General features: G+C 47.7%; 1 protein-coding gene across 3 annotated transcripts in view; it reads left to right on the top strand.

Moving 5' to 3' along the window:
* The window catches only part of LRSAM1 (leucine rich repeat and sterile alpha motif containing 1), a 56,948-nt gene that overhangs the window by 2,546 nt on the left and 37,845 nt on the right, over window positions 1-16,557 (top strand). For all 3 annotated transcript variants that reach the window (XM_044992414.1, XM_044992415.1, XM_044992417.1), the window contains exons 3-8: window positions 2,320-2,513; window positions 6,090-6,146; window positions 8,218-8,262; window positions 9,469-9,546; window positions 11,674-11,742; window positions 14,503-14,587. In XM_044992414.1, coding sequence (XP_044848349.1) covers window positions 2,442-2,513; window positions 6,090-6,146; window positions 8,218-8,262; window positions 9,469-9,546; window positions 11,674-11,742; window positions 14,503-14,587 — 406 coding nt within the window. In that variant the 5' untranslated portion in view covers window positions 2,320-2,441. The remainder of the gene's footprint in view (window positions 1-2,319; window positions 2,514-6,089; window positions 6,147-8,217; window positions 8,263-9,468; window positions 9,547-11,673; window positions 11,743-14,502; window positions 14,588-16,557) is intronic.

The raw sequence follows: 16,557 nt of genomic DNA, 5'->3' as shown, positions 1-16,557 counted from the left end.
TGATGAGGGACTTTGTCAAAGGCTTTCTGAAAGTCCAAGTACACTATATCCATTGGATCACCCTTTTCCACATGTTTGTTGACCCCCTCAAAGAATTCTAATAGATTGGTGAGGCATGATTTCCCTTTATAAAAGCCATAGTAACTGTTCTCCAACAAATTGTATTCATCTATGTGTCTGATCATTCTGTTCTTTACTATAGTTTCAACCAGTTTGCCTGGTACTGAAGTTAGGCTTACCAGCCTGTGATTGCCTCTGGAGCCTTTTTAAAAAAAATGATGTCACATTAGCTATCCTCCAGTCATCTGGTACAGAAGCTGATTTAAATGATAGGTTACCACAGTTAGTGGTCTTCATGTGATCTGAGTGTTCCACCCATCCAACTGGCTCCCAGCCTTCCCACCCTCAGTTTTTTTCACTGGCTCTTGGTTCCATTTTCTTCTCCATCCCCTGGCTCTCAGTCCCAGTCTCCTTGTGCACCCAATTCCAGCTTATCCTCTCCACACCAGCTCCATGCCTTCTTGCCTAACCAGCCTGAATTTCCAAGCAGTTTCCAAGCAGCTGCCATTTAAAGGATCCAATTTGCCAGACAACAGGTTGAAATTTCTCCTTCTAAACTGCTCATCCTGCCCTTCACAGCAATCTTCAGTCTTGGAGGAGGGGCATAGTTAAGGGCCCATGTCTCAGAACTGACTGGGGATAGAACCGGGTCTTCACTTTCCACTGGGATGCCCAGCACCCAGTTCTAGCCCTGGAAGGACCTGAGATATCAGACCTTCCACTTCCCTCATTGTTATGTCAGAAAACTATTTTAATGTTTAGAGGTCTTTACAATGTATTATTTACAACTGTCCTCACCCACTGCAGCCTTGCGTGTTTGGGCGTATATAATCTACGGCAGCCTACCTTTGTAGGTGAAAGGCCCTGAAAATCGTATCAGTTTAGAAACCTAAAATCTTGCAAACACTTTTACAGTGTTTGACATATATAAAATATATGTGGGGATACGGTAGGCATAAAGAAACCCTGCCTTCCTTGACTCACTTGTGCCTTCACTGCTTGTGAGTTATGCAGCTACCCCAACATCAGCCAATAAAACCTTTGTAATGGACCAGTAACATTGTGTATTGTGTGTGTAAATTTCTAGGTAGAGTATCATGTTATAAAGCACTAGGTGCCATTCAAACAGCCAGATCTGGATTGGCTGAATATTCCTAATTCTCTCATTCTGCATCTGGTGCTAGCTGCTCTTAGCTAAGTTCTGACTGCTGGACTGTTCCATTTTAAGGTCATTCTGAGGGAATGAAAGCTGCCATATTTTTCATGAACTTAATGTCATTATTTTGTTGTTCATATTATAAATCTTAATAGTGTCTGGTGCTGTGATGTTCCCTCTGATGGGACTGTATCTGCCATATACATGTATAGCAGGTAGTAATACATCAGTAATGCATAGTCTGAGTCACAGCTCATCTGAGAAAGAACCATTCAGTTACTCTTTGCAACCCTGTATCCCAAAGCTCGTTGAGGTTTTTGGTACATTATCTCCAAACAGTAGTAACCCCCAGTGCATCTTAGTTCATGCATGCCTCATTTCTGAAGATAGGAATGGTCTTGGTGTGCTAACAGCACTCTCATCTTATTGCTATTGTTACTACATGACTGCGGTATTGTTTGCATAGTTGCTGGTTAATTCAGGATTGGCTAAATGTGTCCCAGAGTCAATAATTTGGTGTAACAAGGACACCCTAGTGTTTAATATGGCAAGACTGTCTGCAAAAACTAGAGGTTGCAGCATCAATACTCAAGCTTGAGCTGAGAGGCTTGTGCTCTGGGCACTGCAGTTTGGAATTTATCATCTCTGCAGCCCATGGCACTGCATATGATTAATGCGGTGGCAATTAACTCTGATTTTATGGACAAAGTTTAGGTGCACTTGCGTTAACACAGGTTAGAATGTAAGTGATTATATCTTGAAAAGTCTGCCAACTGAAAATGGGCTTTAAACTACTAGATGTTTTAAGCAAAAGTATTAGGTGATTAAAATTGGAGAAGTATCCTACTTGGATTCTGTATTTCTGTCTAAGAAGCATGTGCCTGAAAAGTATTACATTAGCCCAAGGCAAAGGTGGGGTTTAAAAGCATAAAATAATCTACTGTAATGGCAGGTACTGCCTGGATGCAAAATAAGCGTCCAATTGGGCACTCTAATCCTTCTGCCAACATGGAGTCCCACTGATTTATGGAGATCATCTGGCAGAATCAGGGCCTAAACGAAGACAAATGCAGAGATGGTGATTTTCTCTTCTTTTTACTTAGAGTGCAATTCCTTAACCCAGGCTCCCTGTCAACACCTGTTACATACAGTCCCTGACTCTTCTGCTTTTGTTTACACTGATCACTTTCTGCCACTGAGACGGGTCTGGAGTGAAAAGCTAAAGATGCTGCTGTTCTTCCGTAAAAGGAAACCCAGTGATGAGGCCCGGAAGCGCCTTCAATACCAAATGTGCCTGGTAAGCTTTGGGGTGGTGCTTTTCCCTTTTCTGTATCCCTCTTTTGGATAAGGATGCTAAGCTGAACTCCCAACCACTGGTAACTACAGATCCTATGGCACTTTCACTACTAGGTGCTACTGCAGTGCAAATAATAATAATGAATAAAAGTCCAGGTGTTTACCTGCACTGTGATTTGGCCAGGATAGCTGGAATAGATCCTCAACTGGTATAAGTTGTCATAGCTACATTGAAGTGAATGAAACTACAGTGCTTTATACCAGCTGAGGGTCTGTCCCCTGGTTTATATTCTGCCTCCTTAAAACAATCCCCAGGTAGTTTTTTCACCACTTCTAAAAGTAGTTGTGGAGTGGTGCTGGCATAAGATGACTGCCATGTTCTGCCCCAGAGGTAGCCACATTTTGGTAGCGGGAGATTGATTCCTATTTAAGCAGATAGCAAAGTGCTTCAGGATGAAAGGCCTTATGCACTGGATGAGGTGTAGCTGGTGTGACTGAGAAGAGATGAGTGGTTTTAGACTTTTTTCCCCATTCATAATTTTAATAGTTTAGAGACACTAGCTAGCCAAAGGATCAAATGTTGCTTTGGATGTCTGCATCCGGTGTGCGTATTTTAAACTAGTATGATGCATAAGCTCTGCCTCTCTAAGCACTTCCTGCTATCTTGCTCTGCACTAAAACCTTCATTTAAAGCTGAATTTGGCCCCTGTATTTTCTGACACGTATCTTCATGACATCAGTTTCACTACCTGGGTTAATAACAGTAGTTACATCTAATTGTCTGGTGAAAACAGGAATGAATAAATAGGTATTAATGATGCTACTCCCTGAAGTCAATACTTTGGAAATTATTAGACCCTCAAAATGTAATTTACCTTAGAAGCTGCGGAGGACTAGAACAGGGTTTCTCAAACAGGGGTCGCCACTTGTGTAGGGAAAGCCCCTGGCGGGCAGGGCAGGTGTGTTTATCTGCCCCGCCCGCAGGTCCGGCCGATCGCGGCTCCCACTGGCCACGGATCGCTGCTCCGGGCCAATGGGAGCTGCTGGAAGCGGAATGGGCCAAGGGACTTACTGGCCGCCGCTTCCAGCAGCTCGCATTGGTCCAGAGCAGCGATCCGTGGCCAGTGGGAGCCGCGATCGGCTGGACCTGTGGACGGGGCAGGTAAACACACAGGCCTGGACCGCCGGGGCTTTCCCTACACAAGCGGTGGCCCCTGTTTGAGAAACCCTGGACTAGAAGAACTCTTCTTCCAACTGTTCATTGTATCTTTTAATAGCTCAGAGATGAGGATGCTGAGTGTTATGAAGAATTGCTCTTGTGACTTGCAGCTGCTTCTAATTCTTCCTAGTAACCCCAGAAGCCTGACCAGTGAAAATGATGGTTTTCTTTGTGTCTGAACATTACAGTGATTCATGTGTTCAGAGTCCAATCAACTAATTGGACTGACTTGGTAGTTGTTGTTAGCCTGTGTCGGGTTCTCCCTCACAACTCCCTTTCACTTTTATGTTCATGTAAGCTGCCTTCATTTCAGTAGACTGTGTGAAATGAATTTGCGGGGAGGGGGTCTTTGGCTAGTTCCTAGTGGGACAGGTGTACATGTCACAAAATACACAAAAATGGTTACTTATTGGCCCCTTTGTTGACAATCTCAGCAGAGAGGCCAAGGACAGTGAACCTACCCTTTTACCCCAGATATGGTCGCACCAGGTCAGGATTGGCACATTGGTGGGGCAGTAAAGGGGCAGCTTGCCCTGTGTTGCTGGGACTGTACCTGTTCTGGAAATAAATGGGAGCTTTGGTCTCCAGGGCTATCAGTCTGTTACTCCACCATCCCTAAAATTCACTCAAACTTCCACCTTCATGGATAAAGCTTAGGTGGTGTTTGGAATTCAGTTTTTGCTCCTTGAAACTTGTCTGAGGGGCCCCAATTCAGCAAGGTGCATAAGCACGATAGAGCTTTTGAGTCAGTAGGACTATTCACAAGCTTAAAGTTAGTCATGTACTTAAATATTCTCCTACATCAGGGCCTAGGTGCTTATGCACGTGAAGACCCTGATCCATCCCCCCTTGAAGTGAGTGGTGAAACTCCTACTGCTTGTAGTGGTGCAGGGCATCACTTTGGAACTGCTCCCCACAAAGCCAGTCAGGACTTTGAGGAGCCTCCTCTCCCTTGGAGCAGACTGTCTTCAGAGCAAGAAGCTCACACGGCTTCACCTTCCTGGGTCTGACCTTGGAGCATTCGCATATGCCCCTCCGTGTGCTTCCCGCAGCGAGTCCACCCAGGCGGGGTCCTGGGGAAGCCAGAGGGTCCTGCACGCACCCCCACTTCACAGTCAGACGTGACTCTTAGCCAGCCAGTAAAACAGAGGTTTATTAGATGACAGGAACACAGTCTAAAACAAACCCCATAGCTGGGTCCATTTCTGGGACCCAGTGAGCCAGACAACCCCGTCTGCCCTCGCTTCCCATCCCCAGCCAGCTCCAAACTGAAACCCCCTCCAGCCCCTCCTTCTCTGCTGAGTTCCTTTCCTGGGCCAGGAGGTCACCTGACCTCTTTGTTCTCCCACACCTTTAGCATCCCCTTGCAGGGGGGAAGGGCCCGGCCATTAGTTGCCAGGAGACAGAGTGTCAGCCAGAAACTGAGGCACCCACACAGTATTCAGAGGAAACATTAAGAACAGTCCCACTTCGTCACACATGGTCAGGCCCAAAGTGTGTCTCTGCTCTGGAAAAGTGTCTGTAAAACTAGCACTGTGGTTTTTGTTGTCCCAGGATTATTGCCATAGTGGCTGTGCTTATTCTCCAAGTGAAAGGATTTTTTTTCTAACTGCCAACCCTGCAGACTCAGTCTGGACTCCAAATCAAGCTGGACACTTTCCATCCTATGAGCATCACTAATAATAAGTTCGGGAGGCCAAGTTACACTCACTGGTGCAACCTCATTATTGCCTTTAGTGATAGCAACAGGTTTACACAAGTGCTACTCACTGGAACATCATAACCGCTTTATGCAAGAAGGAATTAATCCCAGCTCCCCTTTCACCAGCTGAGTTAGCCCTGTAGCAGGAATAGAAAGCAGCAGCAATTACTTTTGTTCCCATAGATAGCAGAATCTGATTCTCAGTGCACAAAGGGAGTAAGTCTGTTGACTAAGAGGTGTCATTTTTACAGTAGTCCCTTTATGTAGTAGAGCCTCCCTCTCATTCATGGCATGATCCATTTCTCTCCAGTCCTTGAGAACCAGGAATTATGTCACTAAAACACTTTCATATGCTAGCTGTTAAAATCTTCTCGCACAAGTAAGTGACGTCTCTGCTCTTGATGCAGAAATTCACTTTGCTGCACAAACAATGTTTGTATTGTTGAATTTAGTTTCTTGGTTGCATGAGCAGGGCTGCAGGTATAACTCTGGAATATACTTTGCATCTAATACTGGCCTTTGATTGTGGTGGTCATAACAAAGATTAAATTTCTATGTCAGCAGGGTAGTTTAGCCAACATGCAGCAAGAGGCCCCTTGTCTCTCTAAGCATTCTAAAGCTGCAGCACATATCTCTTTCTCTTTCTCTCTCTGTAGGCAAAAGAAGCTGGTGCTGATGACATTCTTGATATATCTAAATGTGAACTCTCCGAGGTATGTGATTTGCAGAGTGAGGGGACCTGTCCAGTTCTCTCATTTCCTCCCAGTACTGAACTTCAGTCATTATACTCTGATAAGTCTAGAGCAGTGGTCACCAATCGGTCGATTCCGATCAACTGGTCGATCCTGGAGGATCTCCCAGTTGATCATGATCTCCAGCTGCACAGCAGGGCTGCCGCCAAGACAGGCTCCCTGCCTGTCCCGGACCCACACTGCTTCCAGAAGCAGCCAGGGGGGTCTCCCTCCGTACAGTGCTCCTGCCTATAAGCATCACAGCCACAGCTCCCATTGGCTGGGAATGGGGAGCTGTGGGGGCAGTGCTTGCAGAGAGAGGCAGTGCCCAGAGCCACATGCCGCCCGCCCCCTCCCCCCAGGGGCCACAGGGGCATATTGGCGCTTTCCAGGAGTGGCATGGGACCGAGCTAGGCAGGGAGCCTGCCTTAGTGGCAGCCATGCTGCACCGCTGACTGGGAGCCACTGGAAGTAAGTGCTGCCCAGCGGGAGGCCACACCCTAACCTGCAGCCCCGAACCCCCTCCTGCACCCCAGGCCCCAGTCCTGAGCCCCCTCCCAGAGCCAGCACCCCGTATCCACTCCTGCACCCCAACACTGTGCACCAGCCTGGAGCCCCCTTCTGCACCCAAACTCCCTCCCAGAGCTTGAACCCCTCACCCCTTCCTGCACCGCAAATCCATCCCCCAAGCTCAGCCCAGAGTCCCCTCCTACACTGCGAACCCCTCAGCCGCAATGGAGAATGGAGTGAGTGGGGTGGGGCTTTGGGGAAGGGCTGGGGCCTCATGGAAGCAGTGGTTAGATCCTGGGTTGCCCTTAAATTCAAAAAGTGATCTTGGGCCTAGAAAGGTTGGAGACCACTGGTCTAGAGACAGAGATGAACCTCTTAACTTATCTGTGTCATCACTTTATCCGTGCTGAATTGTTCCCTCTTTGTTCAGTCTAGTTCATCTCTTGAAGTGTGGGGCTTCTGCCTCTTTCCTGGGAAGTCTTCTCTGTGGCCTAAGACAGTAGTTCTGCACCTTTTCCATATTAGGAACACCCTCTCGTTTAGCAATATGGGAAGAGAAGGGTGATCAAGACCCCCAACACCTTATTGTGATCCCAGGTTAAGAATCCATGGCTTAATATATCTCATTGTCAGAGAATTTATTTGTGAAAGGCTAACGGTTGCTTTTCTTAACTTTATCCCTTTAGTACTAGATCTAGGAATCTTGCAACCTGTGCTTATTTACCTGTACAGGTAAAAGTCTGTGGTTCCAATACAACTAGGCCGCTGCTTTAAGAAGAGAGAAAAACCCTAACTGCAGAGCAAGGCCCCTCTCCTAGCTTTGTCTTCTTCTAGGCTGCCCACAAACTTGGAACAACCCAGATGTTGAGAAGCGAGGACAGTTAATAGTGAGTGAGGAATTGCCACGCCCGTTAGCGAGACACATCTTCACATTCTGGCCCCCTGATGGTCTGTGAGCCGCAAACCAACTGATGTTTCACCTTCATGTGAACAAGACAGGTCAAAGCATCAGCGGTTCCGAATGTGCCATGGTGCTTGGAACTGGCTAGAAGTGTGCGCTGATCTCAGTTTTCTGACTACCCCTGTGTACAGTTGCCAACATATGTAAAGGCATCTATCCTCTCCCCTTTCCCATTTGGCCAGGGTGTGTGCTGGGGGTTACAAAGACATGCTGGGATCCCCATTTGTATAGTGACTCATTTAGAATGTGCCTGGGCTTCTGAGGGATCTGCACACTGCCTGTTAAGCCACCCAAGTCCTGGACAGTTGCCCAGACCTAGCAGCACATTCTCTGTTAGCCTGAAGTCCCTGTTGTGCTGCCCAGAACCAGTGGTTGACGTTCACAGCAGTGCAGTGAAGTGCTGGGTCCTGGGACCAGCTATTGACTAATGACAGAGACCAGTAATCTTAGAATCAGTTGGGTTTTTAATGAAAGCGGATTGTTCAGTCCTGTGGATGGATACTTTAGAAGTGCTTAGAAAAGTAATGGCATGTTGCAATGTATCGTTGTGATATATTGAGCTATTTTTATGCTTGATTTCAGATTCCTTATGGCGCTTTTGCAACATGTAAAGTTTTGCAAAAAAAGGTAAGAGAAGTCTAAATACTAAGCGTTATTACAGTATGTGAAGTGCCTGTGTAGTGTATATGGGCATTTAGATGATGCTTCAGAGGAAGATGAAATTTCTGTCCTTAATACACTTGGCCAGTTGTGCAATGCTATATATAGAGGGTGTTGTGATGTTTTCTTGGGGCACACAGGAGTCTGTTATCTTGTTACTTCCTTGCCTCTGTGAGAGAGAGAGAGACTTGCTGGTGCTAAATGTGGTGTCAGTTCCCTATCACTCTAGTCAAACAATCTACTCAGAAGCTCTGCCAGCCTTGCTTTACCTTGCCAGTTAACTTTAGGTGCACTCCAATCTCTCTTGAAGGCAATGGGGGCATGGAGGAACATCCGGGGGGTGCCATGGTGCCCAGGCCAGCTGCCATGGGGGCAGGGAGGGAATGCTACCCAGCCCCTCCCCGCCCCCAGCTCTGCTTTGCTCCCGCCCCCAGGTGTCCCCGGCCCTGCACCTGGCCCTGGCCCCAGCCTCAGTGTGGCTCCACTCCTGGCCCTGCACCAGTCCCCATCCTCAGCACCCCCACCACAGCCGGGCTGCAGCCCCACTCCCAGCCCGACTTACCCCTGGCTGCAGCCCCAGCCTTGGCCCTTTTACCCCTGTCCACATTCTTCCCCCTGACCCACGACCCTGTTCCTGGCCGCTTTGGGGACCGCTTTGGGATCCCCCGTTTGGGGACTGCTGCTATAAGCTTTCATGTAATACCTCACATGACCTTCTTTACAGACAAATACTATGATAGCAGTATGTTAGGTGTAGTGAGTTTGTCAAGTCTGATAGGAGTTGCTGTCAGAGAGTAGTGAACCACTAATGGGCCTCTGTTTCACAGGAGAATATATGTAGGGATTCTTGCTGAGCCCCTAGAGGAGTTAACTTAGAATGAATCAAATCTCCTGCTGTCTTAACCTACATGACCTCAAGTAGTATTGATCAGAAAATTATCCAGACCCCGTTTGGATAGAAAGGTTTAAATCCAACTGTGATATCTGATTCTGGCCTCCTGTGGCAGCCAGTTCCACTCATGCAAATAAATATTTTATTTAATATTTAATCTAATCAGGTCTGAACCCCTTACAGAAATAAAATAATTGAATACAGAATGAAGTCCACGGGGATGTGGTTGTTCAGGCTGTAATATCTCCTGTGATATTATTCAATATTATTTTTCTCTTCAGGTGCTGATTGTTCATACAAATAATCTAACATCTCTGGTTCCAAAGTCCTGCAGTCTCCTGAATCTCATAACTGTGAAGGTAACCTGTGACCCTGTAACAGTGTCTCTGTTCTGCAGAGTAAACCAAATAAGCCCCCTACCCATCCAGGGGCGTCTCTAGGCACCAGCAAAGCAAGCACCTGCTTGGGGCAGCACATTTGCAGGGGGTGGCAGAGATCCAGCATGGGAGCTGAGAACCAACAGGGGGCCCTGGGAGCTGTAGTTCCTTGGTTAGCTCCCTGCCTATAGAGCCAGCCCTGGAGCAGGGAAAGAACTACATTTCTCAGCATTCCCTTGGCCACTACCAACTGGAAAGGAAGGAGAAGGACCTCATGCCGCAGTGTGCTGTGAGTGGAGAGTTGTACTGTGAATGGTAGGGGGATACCATATTTTAACATTCAAAAAACAGGACACTCCACAGGGAGGGAGGGTAGCCCCACCCTGCCACCATCCACTCCCTCCGACTGCCCCCCACAGAAACCCCAACCCATCCAACCCCCCCTGCTCCCTGTCCCCTGATCGCCCCCTCCCGGGACCCCTGCCCCTAACTGCCCCCCAGGACCCCACCCCCTATCTAAGTGCCACTGCTCCTTGTCCCCTGATTGCCCCCTCCCAGGACTCCTGCCCCTAACTGCCCCCCAGGACCCCACCCCCTATCTAAGCACCGCTGGTCCTTGTCCCCTGATTGCCCCCTCCTGGGACCCCTGCCCCTAACTTCCCCTTGAGACCCCACCCCCCATCTAAGCCTCCCTTCTCCTTGTCCCCAACTGCCCCATCCTGAGACCCCCCCCAACTTCCCCCCTAGGACCCCACCCCCTACCTGTCCCCTGACAAACCCCTGGGATTCCCATGCCTATCCAACTGCTGCCTGTCCCCTGACTGCCCCTCCGAACCCCTGACCCATCTAACTCCCCCTTCTCCCTGCCCGCCCCCCCGAACCTCCACCCCATCCAAACCCCCCTGCTCCCTGTCCCTTGACTGCCCCCCCGGAACCCCCACCCCTTCTCCAACCCTCCAGCTCCTTACCGTGCCACCCAGACCAGCGTGTCTGGCTCTGCACAGCTCAAGCTCAGTTTGGGCAGCTATTACTTCATTTCTCCCAAATCAAATATAACTTGCTGTAGAAAAAGTAGGATAAAATTGAGCAAGAAATGCTTCCCAGTGGTTATTAGGACTGGAATTGCTATTTTCAACAGCCATTGCCTTTTTTTTGTTTATTTAAAAGGAAGACAGTGATATTGCATTGGCAAATTCCCCATAGAAAGAAAGAGTGGAACAAAAGAATAATAAAGGCACCTCAACTTTTCCTCATTTATGGAGGACAGTCTTATAATATGCATCCAGATATCCTCCAATTATGGGAACGAATCCTGTCTGTGTTTTGTGCAATCCAAAATTCCTGCTGAATGACCCGCCCAGGGCTGCAACGGAAGGAGGGTGCAGATGGGGTGGGGGGAGAGCCCAAGGCTGGGGCGGCAGGAGGTGTGGGGGGCACTGGTGGGGGGGAAGGGGAGAGCCCAGGGCTGGGGCAGCAGGAGGTGTGGGGGGGAAGGGGAGAGCCCAGGGCTGGGGCAGCAGGGAGGTGCGGGGGGGAGCCCAGGGCTGGGATGGGGGGCAGCCAACATTTTTTTTTGTTTGGGGCGGCAAAAAACCTAGAGCCGGCCCTGTACCCATCAAACTGATTCTCACCTCTAGGGACTGGCAGCAAAGTACAAAGGCTTCTTCACTGAGCTTACCCCTTCAGTTTCATCCCCGGGAAGCAGTGGCAGGAAGTCTTTACCATCTGGTGGCTGTTGAGCTCCTATCACTGGCACTACCATTAATCCATTTGTTTGCAGAGGCTGGGTTTTTCTTAGAGTCATAGAAATGCAGGGCTGGACGGGATTGAGAGAGTTCATCAAGTCCAGCCCTCTGCACTGAGGCAGGACCAAACAAACTTCCTTTCTTGTCCTTCCTTTGCTGGCCATGAAGAACAATGGATCACTGATAGGAGTTAGGTGCCCAGCTCCTGTTGGAAGTCAATAGGAAATGGATGCCTGATGTTCTTAGGGCCCTTTGAAAGTGGCAGACTGACTTTCACTGCTAGGTAACTGCTCTCCCTCCGTGCTTACAATGTGACACCTCACCACAAGCTTTGTTGAGATGGAATCTTCTCCTCCTGTCCTAGGTTTTAGATCTCCATGACAACCAGCTGACATCACTTCCTGATGATATTGGCCAGCTGACATATCTCCAGGTAAAGGGTTTGTGGGTTGTGTCCTGGGTGTCTGCTTTAGGATCTGTTCTAGGGCAGCGTGGTTGATTTGTATTGCTATTAAATAGCTAGCTAGTATTTTAAATGATAGTTGTCAGTGGCTTGGATCCTTATCATTCACTTGACTTTCCCCAAGAGCCAAGCTAATCGCAGTGAAAATGGCAGGATGGGGCATAACAGGAGTGTCACATTTCTTGGTGCCAGTTTACACCACTCTGCTATAATTTGCCTTCAGGCTAGGGCAACAGCTAGCAAACCAGTCACAGCAGGTCACCAAGCGTGTGCCAGAAGCAGAAGTTTCCAATCCTATTGCCTTTCTGAAATACTCAGGTTCTGCAGCTCCTATTCATAGAGAATCATAGAATATCAGGGTTGGAAGGGACCTCAGGAGGTCATCTAGTCCAACCCCCTGCTCAAAGCAGGACCAATCCCCAATTTTTGCCCCAGATCCCTAAATGGCCCCCTCAAGGATTGAACTCACAACCCTGGGTTTAATAGGCCAATGCTCAAACCACGGAGCTATCCCTCCCCCGAATGTGTTGGGAGTGACAGTCCCAGTGTGCCTATTGTAACTCTGACCTCCTGTTGCCACTGGAGAAAGACACTGGTCCTCCCCTCCTGCTCTGCGCTCTTGCCGCAGAGGGCATTGCTCTAGGAAGTTACCGGACATTCCACGATGAGAACCCACTGGAGCACAGGGATCTTGTCTCCTGAGAAACGAGGAAGAGCATTACAAGACTTAAAGTATGTGTGTATTGTACATAATACACAGCTACGTTGGACCAGTCATGTCAGCCACATGGATGTCAACAGAATCCCCTGCCAGCTTCTCTATGATGAGCTCTCCCAGGGCATCCGGCATATAGGTCGTCCACGGAAACGTTACAAGGACACCATCAAAGCCAATCTGCAGTACAGCAGTATCAAACCCAGGGACCTTGAGGACGCCGCCAGCGACAGAACACAGTGGCGTGCAACAGTCAGAAATACCTGCATCGCCTTTGAGGCAGGCCGCTGCCGGCGTCTACAAGAGGCACGCGAACAACGTCACAGAGCACCAGCAGCGCACAACCCACTGACCGCGAACTTCCCATGCACCATCTGCAGCAAAATGTGCACCTCTAGAATTGGCTTGTACAGCCATCAGAGGGCACATCATGAGACCAACAATAGATGATTTGCTCAAATTTGTCATCATCGGATCGATGGACTACCAAGATGGAGGGGGCACATGTCCTGTGCAGCCTGTGAGAGACCTGCCCTCAGCAGTGACTTTGGGAGCCCTGTTCCAGAGACCATGGGAAGCTATGCATTGTGGAGGAGGGAGATGGTCTCCATGGGTAGGGCAGGATTGGACCGTTATGTGAACAAACTAACTGAGACCCCAGCAGCATGCTCTGATTGGGTTGGATGCTCTGCCCTTCTGTTGGGAAGGTGGTGCTCTAGCAATGGAGGCTGGGAAATATGGTCCAGATCGGGAAGAAATAAATTGTATTTGACAAACCAATGTTAATACTCCTTGTAAACTCAAAACAAATTCAAACTTAAAACAATTGTCTGAAAATGTATCTGACATTTTATCTATGTACTTTCTCAAAGTCTCAGATCTAATTTATTACATCTTTCCTGGAGGTTATTTTTAGGTTATACAGTGCACTAACAATATAGGCCCTGGGTGTATTACACAGCATTGTTATGTGTTGAACAGGGGCACTTGTGGTGTGAAAAATGTTTGGACCTTGCCAAGAAATTATACCCTGGCCAAGAAATTTAGACCGTGACAAAAAAAAATTGACTACCCCTGTCCTTGACCCTAATATTCCTCAGGGAATTCTGCTCTATTATGCATGTGCAGAAGTCATGTGTCCTGCTGAATTTTTTTTTTCAGCAAAAAATACATTTCTGTCCCAGAAGTATGGCAGTTCTGCCTTTGCCCAGCAGAGGCCGCTGTGGCACCAGAACAGCTAGCACAGAATTCCCCCAAGAGTAACTCCGAGGAGTCTGGTGGGACAGCCATGGACTGTTATGGGTTACTGGGTCCTCAGCCTATGTGTCAGTATATAGCACCCATCTGATCATATCTGGCTTATTTTTCTGTGCAAACAAAGGGAAAAAGTGGGCAGCTCTGCAGGGTCTCTTACTAGCAAAGCCAGACCCTTAGGCCATATCTACATTCAAGCCTGTGGGTCAGCAAAATGTATGTTGCTCCGTGGTGTGAATATTCCACACGCCTCCGAGCGACATAAATTACACCAACGTAAGTGTTTGTCTGCACAGCACTATGTCAGTGAGAGAACTTCTCTTACCAATATAGCTTATGATGCTCGCGGTAGTTTTATTATGCCAACAAGAGAGCTCCCTCCCGTCGGCATAGAATGTCTTCATCAGATGTGCTGCAGCGGCGCAGCTATATCAGTACAGTTGCACCACTGCAATGCTGTCCATGTAGACATGGCCTTAGGGACTACAAATTGACAAATCCTCTTAAAGTGACTCAGTGGGAGCTTCCAAGAACAGCTCTTCCCAGCTAGGCCAAAACTATGCTCTTGTATTCTGGTCAGCTGCAGACTCCCAAGTCTCCCTGAGTGATTGGCCAATGGCTCTTTCCAAGAGTTTTGTTACCCAAACAGTTGTTCCTAAACCCATTGGGCTTGTGGGCACCCTGACACAGCATAAGCAAGCAGAGGTTCTGAGGCTTATGGAATGAATCGCTTGAATATCTTCTCTCTCTTAATATCCTAGGTCCTAAACATTGAAAGGAATCTCTTAAAATCTCTTCCACGGTCTATAGGGGACCTCGCCCAGCTCCAGACCCTCAATGTGAAAGGTATGACAAACTTAATCATAGAATCATAGAATTCAAGATCAGAAGGGACCATTATGATCATCTAGTCTGACCTCCTGCAAGATGCAGGCCACATAAGCCGATCCACCCACTCCTTAAGCAAGCGACCCCTGCCCCATGCTTTGGAGGAAGGCGAAAAACCTCCAGGGCCACTGCCAATCTACCCTGGAGGAAAATTCCTTCCCGACCCCAAATATGGCGGTCAGCTGAACCCCAAGCATGCGGGCAAGACTCTCCAGCTATACCCTCTGGAAAAAGGCTAACATCCTATCATTGACCCATTGTACTAATTACCAGTGTGGCACTTAATTGACCTATTGACTAAGCCCGTTATCCTATCATACCATCTCCTCCATAAACGTATCCAGCTTAATCTTAAAGTCATGGAGGTCCTTCGCCCCTACTGTTTCCCTCGGTAGGCTGTTCCAGAATTGCACTCCTCTGATGGTTAGAAACCTTCGTCTAATTTCAAGCCTAAATTTCCTGACTGACAATTTGTATCCGTTTGTCCTCGTGTCCACATTAGCACTGAGCAGAAATAATTCCTCTCCTTCCCTGGTATTTATCCCTCTGATATATTTAAAGAGTGCAATCATATCTCCTCTTATCCTTCTTTTGGTTAAGGAAAACAAACCGAGCTCCTCAAGTCTCCTTTCATACGACAGGCTTTCCATTCCTCGGATCATTCTAGTGGCCCTTCTTTGTACCCGTTCCAGTTTGAGTTCATCCTTCTTAAACATGGGAGACCAAAACTGCACACAATACTCCAAATGAGGTCTCACCAACGCCTTATATAACGGGACTAGCACCTCCTTATCTCTACTAGAAATACCTCGCCTAATGCATCCCAAGACCGCATTAGCTTTTTTAACGGCCACATCACATTGCCTACTCATAGTCATCCTACGATCAACCAGGACTCCTAGGTCCTTCTCCTCCTCCGTTACTTCCAACTGGTGCGTCCCCAGCTTATAACTAAAGTTCTTGTTAGTCATCCCTAAATGCATAACCTTACACTTCTCACTATTGAATTTCATCCTGTTACTAATACACCAGTTTACAAGGTCATCCAAATCTCCCTGGAGGATATCCTGATCCTTTTCCGAATTGGCAATACCTCCCAACTTCGTGTCATCCGCAAACTTTATCAGCCCACTCCTACTTTTGGTTCCGAGGTCAGCGATAAATAGATTAAATAAAATCGGACCCAAAACCGAACCTTGAGGAACTCCACTGGTAACCCCCCTCCAACTCGACAGTTCACCCTTCAATACGACCCTCTGCAGTCTCCCCTTTAACCAACTCCTTATCCACCTCTGGATTTTCATTTCGATCCCCATCTTTTCCAATTTAACCAGTAATTCCTCATGCGGTACCGTATCAAACGCCTTACTGAAATCAAGATATATTAGATCCACCGCATTTCCCTTGTCTAAAAAATCTGTTACTTTCTCAAAGAAGGAGATCAGGTTGGTTTGGCACGATCTACCTTTCGTAAAACCATGCTGTAATTTGTCCCAGTTGCCATCGGCCTCAAGGTCCATAACCACTCTCTCCTTTAAAATTTTTTCCATGACTTTGCATACTACAGATGTTAAACTAACAGGCCTGTAGTTACCCGGGTCACTTTTTTTCCCCTTCTTGAATATAGGAACTATATTAGCTAATCTCCAGTCAAACGGTACAACCCCCGAGTTTAGAGATTTATTAAAAATCATCGCTAACGGGCTTGCAATTTCACTCGCCAATTCCCTTAATATTCTAGGATGAAGATTATCCAGGCCCCCTGATTTACTTCCGTTTAGCTGTTCAAGTTTGGCTTCTACCTCAGATACCGTAATGTCTACCCCCATATCTTCATTCCCATCAGTCCCTCTACCACTATTCCTTAGCCCTTCATTAGCCTCATTAAAGACCGAGGCAAAATATTCGTTCAGATATTGTGCCATTCC

The sequence above is a fragment of the Mauremys mutica genome, chromosome 18 (assembly GCF_020497125.1).
Source record: "Mauremys mutica isolate MM-2020 ecotype Southern chromosome 18, ASM2049712v1, whole genome shotgun sequence".
NCBI classification, from domain to species: domain Eukaryota; kingdom Metazoa; phylum Chordata; order Testudines; family Geoemydidae; genus Mauremys; species Mauremys mutica.
Note: the sequence above shows the minus strand (reverse complement) of the source record. Positions and strands in the feature narration are given on the sequence as shown.